The 13,947-nt window shown below is 47.9% G+C and overlaps 1 protein-coding gene across 2 annotated transcripts in view; it reads right to left on the reverse strand.

The window, feature by feature from the left end:
* The window catches only part of LOC147629967 (uncharacterized), a 75,954-nt gene that overhangs the window by 27,496 nt on the left and 34,511 nt on the right, over positions 1 to 13,947 (reverse strand). For both annotated transcript variants that reach the window (XM_086811520.1, XM_086811519.1), the window contains exon 8: positions 7,320 to 7,458. In XM_086811520.1, the coding sequence (XP_086667646.1) occupies positions 7,320 to 7,458 (139 nt within the window). The remainder of the gene's footprint in view (positions 1 to 7,319; positions 7,459 to 13,947) is intronic.

Here is a 13,947-nt window from a genome sequence, read left to right on the forward strand (position 1 = left end):
GGGGTTACCTTCTCTGCAGCAGCCACACACTTCACCATGGGTTCACCAGCCAGAGCTAGATTGACATGGGGATATGCAGCATTGGCTATGCTAGAGAGACAGTGCCACCAGGCGCATTTTCAGGAGCCCCGAACGAAGGGGTGGCTATTTGACATATTAGCCACACCGGCATTGATGTATGGAGCAGCGGTATGGGTGCCATGGCTTGCTACCCATTGGTGAACACAGATAGAGAGACCACAGGCCCTCATGATGGCACGCATGATACGCAGCAAACCGTCAGTACCTCATGACATTATCCGAGCAGAGTTTGTTGCGCCTCCTATGATGGTAGAGGCCATATTTCAGACTATATGCCTGCTAGACAGATTGAGAGAGATGCCACAGGACAGATTGTCATACAGAGCTTTTGAGGCATCTAGACAGCTGGCTGAGGCAAGAGACAGAGGATCATGGTATGCACATGTCACACATTGGTTCTCACAGCATGGCCTAGACATGGATCATCTACCACCATTCCAGTATGACAGGGATGCACCAGATATCCGTCTCTCTCATAGTGAGAGGAACAGAGTATTGAGACAGGACTTATGGCAGCTCTATACACGAGAGACATGGATATCGCCTACACAGCCTCTTCCACTGAAGATGCTATACTACAGAGATCACTTCATGAGTATCACTGATGATGGATTTATAGAGAGGCCTAGATACATGGAGGGCTTTTTACCACACGGCTCCCGAGTGGCTATTGGTCAGCTTAGAGTTTCATCACACCGATTGGAGATTGAGACTCGCAGAGCAGCACGGATCCCCCGAGAGGAGAGGGTATGTAGATTGTGCAGAGAGGAGGTGGAGAGTGAGGAGCATTATGTATGCAGATGCAGAGCATATACAGCCATCAGAGAGAGATATCCCATTTTATTCAGAGAGCCACATTCCCTACGCCAGATCTTTGAGGCAGCAGACCAGCGCATACTGGGGAGATTCATTCTAGACATAAAGCGCCACAGAGAGATCATTACACGCTCAGACAGCTCCAGAGGAGAGACGACAGACACAGATTACTACATTTTTTCAGAGATCCATCCCACTCCCAACCCCTACACGGCAGGGAATTACTCTCCAGAGAGCAGAGACACTTACAGCCCGCAGGAGACAGAGGACACCTGGCTTTCGGACACCACGCCTATACCAGAGAGAGATGACAGAGATCTGAGCTCAGTTTCACAGAGAGGGTGCGGAGCGACTGGCTCGCTTCAGAGCACACCCAGGCATGTTCTTCAGGGAGCTGTGGACACCCACTTCATTGATGTATACCATTTTATACCCCCAGTATGGTACAGGATGGAGCTAGCTAGGTTGCATATCATGATTGTATACTCCATGCATATAGCTTTGCATTCTCCTAGTAGTAGAGCTCCATCCCCTGCCCCACTCATTGTACTTATTGCACACCCAGATTCAGCTTTTTAGTTCAGTACTTTTTCATTTTGTTGGGATGACAGAGGATACCCCATACAAGTACACCGATTTGTCTCATAGGCCGAGTTCGATCTTTTGGAAGACGTTAATAAAATCTTTCTTTCTTTCTTTTCTTTCTCGCGCTTTTGGAAGGGGGCTGGCTGGCGGGCTGCACTGGAGTACACACACGCGCTGTCATGACGTGGGCGGTGTCGCTGGGAAAGCGCGAGGCTTCTGGCTGTGAGAGTATGTGGTTGAACTTCAAGAGACTTCACCAGCAGAAGCTGGAACTTTCACAATATCCAATACCAGTTACACATAGATTTCACCAAAAGCCAGCATAGGCACCATTCACAAACAACTTTACATAAAGAAAACCAACAAAACCATGAGGATCTTCCTTACTTTTAGCCCAGCATCACACATTACTAAGAATATATTGATGTATACACACCCTTTTTCCTGTCAAACAGAGCGCTGCCTTCTGAAAGCTCTGTTTATTTGCAAAATATCAATATACACATTCTATGTACATTCTGCAGAGAGTACACCCTCCTCCTTCCTACTAATTCAGAGCGCACACCCCTCACTTACCAGCCCGCCAGTTTTTCACAGTAGCGCCACCTTTGGTTCAGCTCGCCAGCAGCAAAACAGCGTGCTTTTTCCTTCACTCTGTCGCCAGCCACCACAGCGACCACCTTCTCAACACGAGCAACAATATGTTAACCATATGTATACTTCTTCAATGCATGCAGATGCACCCGGATACGGGAAAGTAGCACTTCACGCTGCTGATCATCACAAGGTACATTTCGTTACAAACTGCAACTCTACATTGGCTTGGTGTTTGCTGCACTGTGGCCTATCTTCAGCCCAACTTAGACTGCTGGCATGACAGCTTGAAAATCCAATATACTATAAATGATGATGCAACACTGTAGATGTATACTATTCACACAAAGATACACTGTTTTGTAACTTGAGCTTGCCTTGTACTCTTCACATTGATGATACCATAGCACCGCGACGCTCTCCAGCAGCGACCACCCGACTACACCTCTTCTTCTCTGCCCCCGCTGCAGCGCCCCCCCCCCCCCCCCCATCAGTAGAACCTGCCCAGCCCTCTACAGATTCACGATCACCCAGTTCTGGTCCTCTTCCCCCACTGATCAAAGCGGCTATCTTCCTTTTTCTGCAGCAGCTGCTGCGCCCTTCCTCCTAGAATTTCCCTGGCCAAGCCTGTTTTTCCACGAGGCGGTCCCTTTCTCCCTGCAGCCCGCGGTTCACCCGCCACCTCTCCTTCACGTATCTTCTCTTCACATGCTGGCCAGCTACGCTTGCAGTAGTTCTACTTCCACGTGTCTGCTTTTTGGGCCACGTTTTTATCATTTATTTCTTGCATTTGTTTAAAACCTAATGAATGGCCACCATCCCTCTTATCCTTTTCACACCAAATGTTCAAAGCAACCTTGGCCCCTCTAATCATTAATTGCTCCCCATGCCATACCTCTTCAAGACGCAGCATACAAGTGCCCGCTCATTTCTTTGGGGACGCGTACACACTGAGACGGCCATCAAGCAGCTAAAGTCACCCCTACTGACCTTACTCCAGACAGGCTTGTAACAAGCTCAACACCAAACCATTTCACCTGTACACCTGGCGACGCCCTCAAAAGCAAAACTCTCCACACACCATACATCCCGTATGTACACAGACACTTAATCCCATGCATCTGGATTTGCATTTGATGGCCTCACATGCATGGTTTCACACCATAGACGTGCAATGGCACGACAGCGCAGTCTGAATTTCTCTCTCTCTCTTGCTTTTTGGAGGAGAGGCTGGCTGGCAGGCTGCGCTGCAGTACACACAGGCGCACAGGCGCACTCTTTGTGTGCAACAAGCAGGCAGGTAGGCTGGACACAAAGAAGTGGACTGCAGGAGGCGTAGACTAAATCTCTGTCTCTTTGCAAGGAGTTGGGCTGCAGCCAGGAACACATCTTCTCTCTCCTTGTGAACTGGCGGGTTGGATTGCAGTGAGTGCAGGGCTGGACAGCAGGTTCACCCACGCGTTTCTCTCTCCCTCTCGCGTGGAAACAGGTGCTGGACTGCAGGCGGCTGCAAGACAGGAGGCCAGGACAGAGCAGAGCTTTTCTCACGCCTCCTCTCTCTTGTGAAAAGCGACACAGGGACTAAGTTTATCTCTCTCTTTGTGAGCAGGTGGGACTGCAGGAAGTGTCAAATTGAGTCTCTCTTTTCACTGGCTCGTGACTGTTTCAGAGTTGTTTTTTTTGGCCCTTTGTGAGGGGAAGTGTTTGGCAGTTTGGAGGGTGGAAACAGGGCAAGTTTTTGGACTGACTTGGAAGAGTTTGTGGACTGTTTCATGACTGAGTTTGTGGCTATGTGCATGGGCCAGTTAGTTGCGTATTCAAGGCCTCATGGATGCACTGTCTTGGCGGATTAGAGGAGATAACAGTGTGGTGTTTTTGGGACACAAAGCTGTGTGTAACCTCTATGCTGAGAGGTCCAGAGGATTGGCAGATTGGACATGCGAACATACAAGCCATGAATGGCCATGATGTACTCATTTAAACTTTTCCATTGAATTTGAATAAAGAAATACCGAAAGGGGTGCCAAGCTTTTGGGCCAACAGGTGTTGTTCTTCTTTTCGTGTTGGAGCACTCTAGCTCCCAAATATTTGTTTTATTTGCTGGATTACAACTGGTTTGGGTGACTGCTAGTCTACTGCACTTTGGTTTCTACCAGAGGCCGGTTTCATTGGGTCAGCCCGCAAGAGCTTTGGATGCAAACCTTGGAGAGATCAGCAGTTTGTTGCAAGAGGCTGCCTAGAGCAGATTGGCTGGCAGGCATGAAAGATCACTCTCTTTCTTGGCATCTCTCCCATCAAAGCCTAGCGATTGGCACTTGGCTGGCCATAGGAGGTAGGCCAGTAGGCTGTTCGAGGTGTCGCCATCTCCATGAGTCCAACGTCACTGCCTTTGGGACTGATTGGAGGCTCGGTGGGTTTCGCAATGGATTCTCCGCATTTTCATTAAAGACCATCCATCTCCCGCATAGTTACATGGGGCAGAGTTACTTGGGCCATTGACACCGAGGCCGTCATGGAATATGGGGAGGAGCGTGGGGGACTTGCCCTGCAAGTCTCTCATCGATGTATTTCTGCAATGCCAGTTCTAGCTCCATCCACTGATCATTGGACTTCCAGCTCCTGCCAGAGATGGGACATTTGCAACAATATTGTTGCATGGCACTTTTGGAGAGCTCTTTGTAGCGTGGCCATCAAGGGCACCCTCACCCCGCCAACGGAGTCCATCCAGAGCATCTCGCTTGATATCATTTCATACCCTCCGTGGACAGTGGGGGGAGCTTCAGGGGGCTTCAACCGTATGCGTAAGCGCCGCGCGGCCTTCCTGAGGATTTGGTGTCACGGCCCCTTTCTCGCTGACGGTGGTGGTGAGCCCACTTGGTTCATGGCACTCATACAATTTCGCCAAGATCGCAGCATTCTGGACAACATCTTCAGTTTTTGGGAGGCAATCGCTTCGGCCAGGTTGAGGCAGCAAAATCTTATAGTTCTCCTTCTAGATTTTGAGAAAGCCTATGATAGGGTGGACTAGGGCTTTCTGGAGGGGACAATGTGCTGGATAGGATTTCCCGACAAGTGGGTTTGAGGTGTTTCTAGGCTTTATTCAGCTACTCACCCAGGCAGGTTCTCATTCAGGAGGCCAAAGGTGACAGATTTCTGCTTTCTCACTCGGTCTAGCAGGGCTGTCCACTGGCACCTTTTCTCTTGTTGTTTGTTGCCAAGACCATGCGCAGTTTTCTCTCCACTCAAGAGATAGAGCTACGGGGGTTGCGTCTTCTCATCCGCACATAGGAGCTACTGCTTGACTTAGAGTTCACCGATGACAAACTGCATACTTATGCAAAGATGAGGGGAATCTCCAGAGATTCGCTCTGTTGCGATAGAGATCTTCTGCCATGCATCCGGCGCACAGATCAACAGGCACAAATCATGTGAAGTCTGGGTTGGCTCGTCACCTTCCCCGACTTAAGAGGCCAGTTGAGGCTTTTCAGTGGATCCCGAGTGGCACTCCAGTTCATTATCTTGGATGCCACGTTGATATCGATATTTTCTCAGAGCACCAATTAGCCCCTCTTCGTCTGAGCATTCGGAAGAAGATGCTAACTAGAGTTCAACCAAGCTTTCCTTTGTTGGCTAGGGCCACTATGCGGTGCATCACCTCTTAATGGGCTTTTCCCAAGCTTACATTGTTCAAGTTCAGTTGCAACTTTCTTTGGGCTGGTAGCGATGGGCAGCCTGGGCCAAGGTGGCTTGGAGAGTTGATCATTCAGCCTCGACACAGGGGCCTGTTGTAGCGAGGCCATCAAGGGCACCCTCATTCTACCAACGGAGTCCATCCGAAGTATATGGCTTGATATCATTCATACCCTCCAAGGACATTGGGGGAAGCTTCAGGGTGGCTACGACCGCATGCGGAAGCACTGCGAGGCCATCCTAAGGATTCGGCGTCACAATCCGTTTCTCACAGACGGTGGTGATGAGCCTACTTGGCATTATAGACCACCTGTGTGGTTGTCCCCCCCCCCCCCCCCCCCCCCCCCCCCAATTGTATGAGGTACCAGAGCGGCCAGCCATGGGAGAAGAGCATCATTCCCCCCTATTTGGGGAGCTCGTTTTAGCGAGGCCATCGAGGGCACCCTCACCCCGCCAGTGGAGTCAATCTGAAGCATATGGCTTGTCATCATTCATACCCTCCGAGGACATTAGGGAAAGCTTCAAGGTGGCTCCATCTGCATGCAGAAGCGCCGCAAGGCCTTCATGAGGATTTGGTGTCATGGTCCTTTTCTCCGTTTCTCACTGACGGTGGTGAAGTGCCCACTCGGCATTATAGACCACCTGTGTGGTTGTCCCCCCCCCCAATTGTATGAGGTACCAGAGCGGCCAGCCATGGGAGAAGAGCATCCTTCCCCCATATTTGGGGAGCTCATTTTAGCGAGGCCGTCGAGGGCACCCTCACCCCGCCAGTGGAGTCAATCTGAAGCATATGGCTTGACATCATTCATACCCTCCGAGGACATTGGGGGAAGCTTCAAGGTGGCTCCGACTGCATGCAGAAGCGCTGCGAGGCCTTGATGAGGATTTGGTGTCACGGTCCTTTTCTCATTGATGGTGGTGGTGACCCCACTCAGCATCGTAGACCACCTGTGTGGTTGTCCCCCCGCCCCCCCCCCCCCCAAACTGTATGAGGTAGCCTTCTCCTCCCAGAGTGGCCAGTCGGGGGAGAAGAGCATCCTTCCCCCTTTTTCAGTTTTCTTGATTATCACTCTCCTCTATGGAGCTGAGTTTGTACTTGCCCATTATGGCTGTTTTGTTCAGCAACTCAACGAAGGATCTCTTTCTTGGAAAAAAAAAAAAGGCAAACTTCCTACCAATTCGCAGGAACATCAAAGCAAACCATATGGTACAGATCTTTAGAGTGTAAGTGAACTGCTAGATGGACTCAAGTCATCCAACACATCTAAGTATAGCACTTTCTTATAAAAAGCGCAACACCTACAACTAAAGGAGCCTTGTTAGCATTCTCGTAGTGGCAATACTTGGGCATGACAAAATCACTGGCCTTTAGGTTGGGAAATTATCATTCAATTAATCTACAAACTATTATCAATATCTAAAGAGATCTCATACAGATAAGCGCTACCAGGACAGCCTGAATCCTAACTAGTTAATTTTTTAAGCAACAAATAAATTCCATTCAGTATTACGGAATTTGCAAAAAAAATGTACACATGTCCTATTAGGCTAACCTGTTAGATATTGATTAAGGATATCCCAAACAACAATAGCACGCATCAAAGCTCCCTCTTCATGATTCGCCTGTGATTCTAACCCCAGCGCATTTCCCTCTAGCTTTGTAATTCCTTCCTGGACCTTTGTCAACTCTGCCTGATCAACAAGCTCCACGGTAAATAAACAGAACACAAACTCTATGCAAAAGAAAGCTCATAAATACAAAATTACATCTGTTAATATTGAATTAAGTTAAAATTCTAAGCTTTAGTTAATAGTACCAAGCTTGCACACAAGGTAAAGAGTGCAGTGTTTATAAACAGAGAAAACATTGTGCATCCTTGTGCTTCGAAATGGAGAATTCTGACTAGACAGATTATGGGAATACATTAATGATATATATGACTTGGCAATGACGTAGTCTTTGCATAGTATGATCGATGCAAGCTGACAAACAAAAATACCCTAAAGCGGAAAGAAGAAAGGAAAGAAGGGGAGAGGACCAGGAGGTGGTAAGCTGACAAACAAAAGATACACTAAGGGAAAAGAAGAAAGAAAGGGAGAGGGAAGAAGAAGTGGGGGGAGGGGGGGGGGTGAAAGAGAGAAAGAAAGAAAGAAAGATATATTAAGCGTCTACTAAAGACCCAATGGGCCTATGAGACCAAAGTGGTACAATAATGTCCATGGCATATCTCATCATGGAATGGAAAATAAAACAGAATGAAAACATTAATATAGCTATCTCACTGGGGTGATACAAAATTGTCCATGGAAACTCGTCATGGAATACTAAGAACATAAAAACATGGGAGCAACATCAGCTCCGAGTAGATGGTTACCACTCTCCAAAATGTCAAGCATGGGGTTGACGAGTATGGCAGAGAGGTCTCCCTCAGCTATGTCACGTGGAAAGGTAGCTCGATGGCGGTGGAGCATGTCCTAGATCTGGAGCTGATGAGGTGATCGTGGCCGACGGGGGGGTCGAGGGCGTCGGGCACGCTGGAGTGCAGAGGCTCGGTCCGAGTTAACTCCTCTCGGGCGAGGTAGGTCCAGAGCAGCTCGTGAAGGGTCCACAAGATCCACTATGTCGGTGTCCTCCACCTCCTCGGTCCGGAAGAAACTGGTGATGGTTGGCTGCCGAGGGAGGGGGCGGGGTGGCTGGGGCCTGTATCTCAGGAAGGTGTCCCTGTGATCACGGAGCTCAAGCAAGAAGAGGCCCAGGCAACGCTGGTCCTGGAAGTCAATGATCTTGGAGAGTGGACCGAATCCCTCACGAAATAGACAGTGAAACCTCCCGCGGATCTCATAGTATACTGGGCAGCAGCATCATATGTAATGCTCCTCCGTCTCAACCTCTGTGTGGCATAGTCGACAGATCCTCTCCGAGCTTCCCGGCCCTGAAGAAGCGCTCAGCTCTACATGTCTGTGAGGCGGTGGGAAGAAACCCGTATCTGGCCAATCGCAATCCGCATGGCATGGGACATGTGAACACTCAAGTAGCCCGGCTGCTGGATGAATCCATCCTCAGTGAGTGTGAGGAAGTGGTCTCTGTAAAAGTGCATCTTCGTGGGGAGCTCCGAGGGTGTGATTCATGTGCAATGTGTGTAGAGGCTAAGAAGATCTGACCGGATCACCCGGTTGGTATCCTCGTGAGACACCCGGAAAAAAGGGGAGTCCAAACTGTATTGAAGGGGGGGTAGGCGGTCCATGCAGAGCCCATATACTGAGAACCAAGTGGAAACTAGTGCATACCATACTCCAGAGTGTCCCTCAAGTGCTAGCTGTCTGGAGAACTCTAGGGCAAGCCTCGGGTACTTGTGGGGATCCATGTGACTGATGCGATGAAGCTACGTGACTGTCTGGTAGAGTGCCTCCACTACCATCGAGGCTGCAGCAAACTCTACCCGGATAATCTGGTGTGGGACTGATGGTTTGCTGTGGATCATACGGGAGAACATCACGACCTGGGGCCTCTCAACTCGCTGCCAATCCTCATCGGATAAATCTCGCCCCCAAAAAGCTACTCCATGCATCAAGGCTAGTGTGACGACGGTGTCAAAAAGCCAGCCCTTCATCCTGGGCTCCTGGAAATGTGCCTGGAAGCACTGCCGCTCAAGTAAGCTAAAGGCTGCATATCCCCGCGTCACTCTAGCATGTGCTACGGGAAGCATGGTAAAGCGTGGGCCACTGAAAGTGACACCAAGGTAGACATAGGATGAGACAATCTCCACAAGATCCCCTCTATATGTGAAGCTCAATCTGGATGTGACGGGGCGAGAGGTATTGAAGACCATTACCTTGGTTTTACCAAGGTTAATAGAGAGGTCCCGCTGAGTGAAAAAGTCATGTAAGGCATCCAACTGTCTTTGAAGCCCTTCGGCTGAGGCTGAGTCTGAGAGGAGGACGATGTCATTTACATAAAGTAGTATGGGGATCAATATGCCTGCCAGTGTGGGACCAGCCCCGCCTAATCCATCAATGAAGCTCGAGATCTCATCAATGTAGAGGCCAAAAAGAGTGGGTGATAGAGGGCAGCGCTGTTTCACCCCAATGGTGCGGGAAATCTCGTGTGATGTACCTCCTGGGGCTCACTCGTCCGGTGACGGACTCTAGAGGACGATGATGCTCCAAACCATGTCAAATTACTCCGATCTCCTATAGACGGTGTAAGAGGCGGGCTCGGGGTACAGTATCAAAAGCTTTGCGGAAATCCACAAAGCAGCAGTAAATCCTCTGGTGTCGTGCTCTACCCTCCTTGATGATGGCGCGGAGGGTGAAGATGTGGTCAAGGGTAGAGTAGCTCCTCCGAAAGCCAGCCTCTCTTGAGGCTCTGCATCCCTGGCTCTCTGCAAATGAACTTAGCTCCGCCTCTAGCACTGATCCATAGAGTTTGGCCAATGTGTGGCCAATCATGATCGTCCTGTAGTTATTAGGATCAAGTGGATCTCCGGCTTTGAGGATGGGGGTGATGGTGTTGGTGGACCAAGAGGGTGGAAATCCTTCACAAAGGGCTCTATTAAACATGTAGGCTAGTAGGGGCGCTGCATGCGAGATGTAATCAGCAGTGAGTCCCTCATGATCTTGGGCTCGCCCATTGCGTAGTCTACGAATGGCCTTGAGGACCATGCCCTTTGTGAAGAAGGTGGAGGTGGTGGGGCGGGGGTCTGGTGGTGGGGGTAGGGGTGGCATGCCTACATAGGATCTCTCTGTTCATTAGATGTCCTGTTCACGAGGACGCTCGCTCGTGCACCGCTCCCATGAACTTGTTTGTTGACGTTCCTTGTGGGCATGTGAACAAGTGGTAAGTATGATTCTCCACTTGTTTTAATAGCTTTGTTATGTTATAGAGTGACTTTACAGGTTCACACCCACTGATAAGTGAGTGGCCATTTGATTAACAAGGATGGACTTCTTACCATGTGGTCGGCCAAAGGACAGAGGGCACCTCTCTCTCTTGTTTGGGCATTGTGCGTGCACCTCACACACACCCAGCCTAACACATGTCAGGTGTTAGGCGCATGGCTAACCACCATGGGCACACCTCTCTCTCTCTCTCTCTCACCATGGAGCAAGAAAAGATATGTGCATCCATACCCGTACAGTCAGTTGCCCATACACCTTCTCTTGTTGCCGTTCATCGCCGTACAGTAGGGGTACTGGCCGTACCTCTGCTTACTGGTGTACCTCCTCCTTATATGCTGCTCTAATAACTGAGCCCACACGTGTGACAACTACCTGTTTCTGCTCATACAGGCCGTACAACCGTACAGGTGGCCTTTCCAGCACCATATCTTGCTCTTGTGTGTTTCCTATCCTGTGGGTTATGCAAGTGTGAGGCCAATCACGATTTTCTTCCACTCATACTTCTACTGTTGGTGACAAGGGGGGAGAAAGAAAAGAAAAGATATATTAACATCTACGGAAGGCCAGATTGCCCAATGAGACAAATCTGTATATAACAAGTCCATGTCCTGAGTATCATGGAAAGAAAAACTGAAATGAAAAGCTAATCCTAGTCATATGCAGCTCACTATGCAGTCACTATCTAGCATGCTATAGATGTACAATCATGATAAGTGGTATACTACTAATTCCACCCAGTAGAGATGGTGGGGTGTAGTACATCATACATGGGGCATGGGGCGACGAGGACTCTCACATCTGCTGTGCCCTGGTGTAGCCTCTGGACTCTCTCCTCCATAGCTCTGCGGTATTGTGCTTGGCTTTGGGGAGACTGGGCCTGAGGGACTAGTGGTGGCCTGCGTCCAGGTAGTCACGGTCTCCTGGCAGCTCTGATCTTCGAGGCTCTCTGTAGTGTGAGCCCTCGTCGGGAGGAAGTAGAAACAGGGGGAGGGGGATAGGCCTGAAGAAGCTGGTGATCTGTGGCTAGGATCTTAGGCTCTGCACCTGTAGAAGCCTCTCTCTATGTTGGTGTAGCTCAAGGAGGAAAAGGCCTAGGCATCTCTGATTAGGATCCTTCTTCACCCAGCCAAGTGGGCCAAAACCCTCTCTGAACAAGAAGTGGTCCGTGCTGCTCTCCCTGCCTCAATCTCTAGAGTGTGAGAGTAACTCTGATCTGACCAATAGTCACCCTCATAGCGTGAGACAAGTGTACATCCATGTAGCCTGGTCGTCTGACAAATCCATCCTCTGTGAATCTAAGGAAATGATCTCTGTAGTAGTGCATCTTGCTAGGAAGGTGACCCGACCAAGTCTCCCTGGTGTGCATCTGGATCAAATCCTGTCTCAGAACTGTATTCCTGGCCTCTCAAGAGAGTGTAAAGTACGGGGAGTCATCATCATACTGGAAGGGCGGTAATTTATCCATGTCGAGCCCATGTGCTGAGAACCACTCATCTACTGCAGCCTACCATACAGTTCCTGGAGGAGGTTCTCCTATCTTTGGCTTTGGCCAATCACGATGTGTAGCTGTGAAGACGAAGGCTTGTCTAGACACTCAGACCTCCAACCGTGCGCCTGTATCCAGTCTACTACTGCACAGCCCTGGAGCTCACGTGCGTTGCTCGGAGCCCAGTGGTGGGTAGTCTGGGATTGGCTTGATGATCAAGTTCGAAGGATGCGGGGCTGCCCTTTTGGTGGTGGATTGTGAATCTACATCGACACACAAACTCTGTTTGATGCCTGCTTTCATTTATTCTTGTAATGGAAACTTTGCACAAGGTGTCCGTGAAGCTTGTACAATCAAATACTCCTTAAAAATACAATATTATTGAGCAGGGGTCCGGCCCCAATGGAGGCGTCATCATTTTCAGCTTTGTGTATTTGTTTTGTTCAGTGCCTTTTATCATCTTTTTTATTGGTAATAATAGTTTAATTGTAGCAAGATTGTGCTTAACCCTGTCTAGGGAAATTACATAGTGGATATTATATTGTCATGTGACAAGATGGTGCCTAGACCACGGACGCAACCCACTCCTGATTATCCATCCTTGGGGCAGATGGTCCAACGACGGCCGCTTACGATAGGTTCTAGCCGTATGGGATGCCCAGGCTGACTGGTGTGGTCCGTATGTACAAAGACTTAGCCCCTATGCTGGGAGGATATCCTGTGTTGTACGGCATCTATGCTTGGGTGGTAAGCTAGCCTCCAGAATCTTAATCTGGATTAATCTTGTGCTTGTCCTACGTTTCGGAGATCTTGGATAGATTGTGTCGTGAGAATCCCTAACACCCGCCCCTCCTCTCCCCCAAGATCCATTGTGTCTCTGGTTACTTGTGACAGAGTAGCCTATCTTTTCATATGTCCTCTCTATCATGAGATTCTTGGAAGGTACCACTTTCTTTTACATGATAGTTTTGGGTCTATATCAAATTTATTTCAATACAAAGACCAGTGATACTTGGGCTTCCTTCCTTCCAGATGAGAAAGCATAAGGATGATTTGTTGAAAGCCAAAAGAAATATCAGGGTATGATTTTTTTATGATTTTTGTCTTCTCTAAAATGAAATGATGTTATGCCTCATTGAAAAAAAGGCATTCCCCTCTCTTCTTTAGTAAATCCAACCATTCTTTATCCTAGATGATTGATTATTGGATAAAATCAAGTTTTTCATAATATTTCTCTTAAATAAGTAGAAAATGTTTACATTAGAATGATTTAATACTCTTGGTAAACTTCTAATTAAATTTAGAGAGTTAAAATTTGAAAAATGGTCAACCATACAAAGGAGGTTATGGCAAAATTTTTTGAAAATTTATGAAATAAATTTTATCTTTTATTAATCAAAAAGAGTAATCCCCATCGTTAGAGTATTCTAAAAGTGTCATTTTCATTCATGCATAGAAAGATGCATATTGATTAATTTTTACAAAAGAATGAGTTTCAATAGAATTAAATTCTATGAAAGATACTGATTGAAATTTTTTTTATTATGAAAGTGTTACTCTCTTCATTATGGATTTTTATGCATAAAAATATTTTTTTTATTACAAAAGAGTTACTTTCATCATATTGATTTTTATGCATAGAAGTATGCATAAAAGAATATTTTTTTAATTATAAAAGTGTTACTTTTATCATTATTGATTTCTATGCATAAAAGTATGCATAAAAGTATATTTTTTTATTATTACAAAAGAGTTACTTTCATCATATTGATTTTTTATGCATAAAAGAATATTTT

This window comes from Cibotium barometz, chromosome 17 (genome assembly GCF_041138505.1).
Source record: "Cibotium barometz isolate CiBa-2024 chromosome 17, ASM4113850v1, whole genome shotgun sequence".
NCBI classification, from domain to species: domain Eukaryota; kingdom Viridiplantae; phylum Streptophyta; class Polypodiopsida; order Cyatheales; family Cibotiaceae; genus Cibotium; species Cibotium barometz.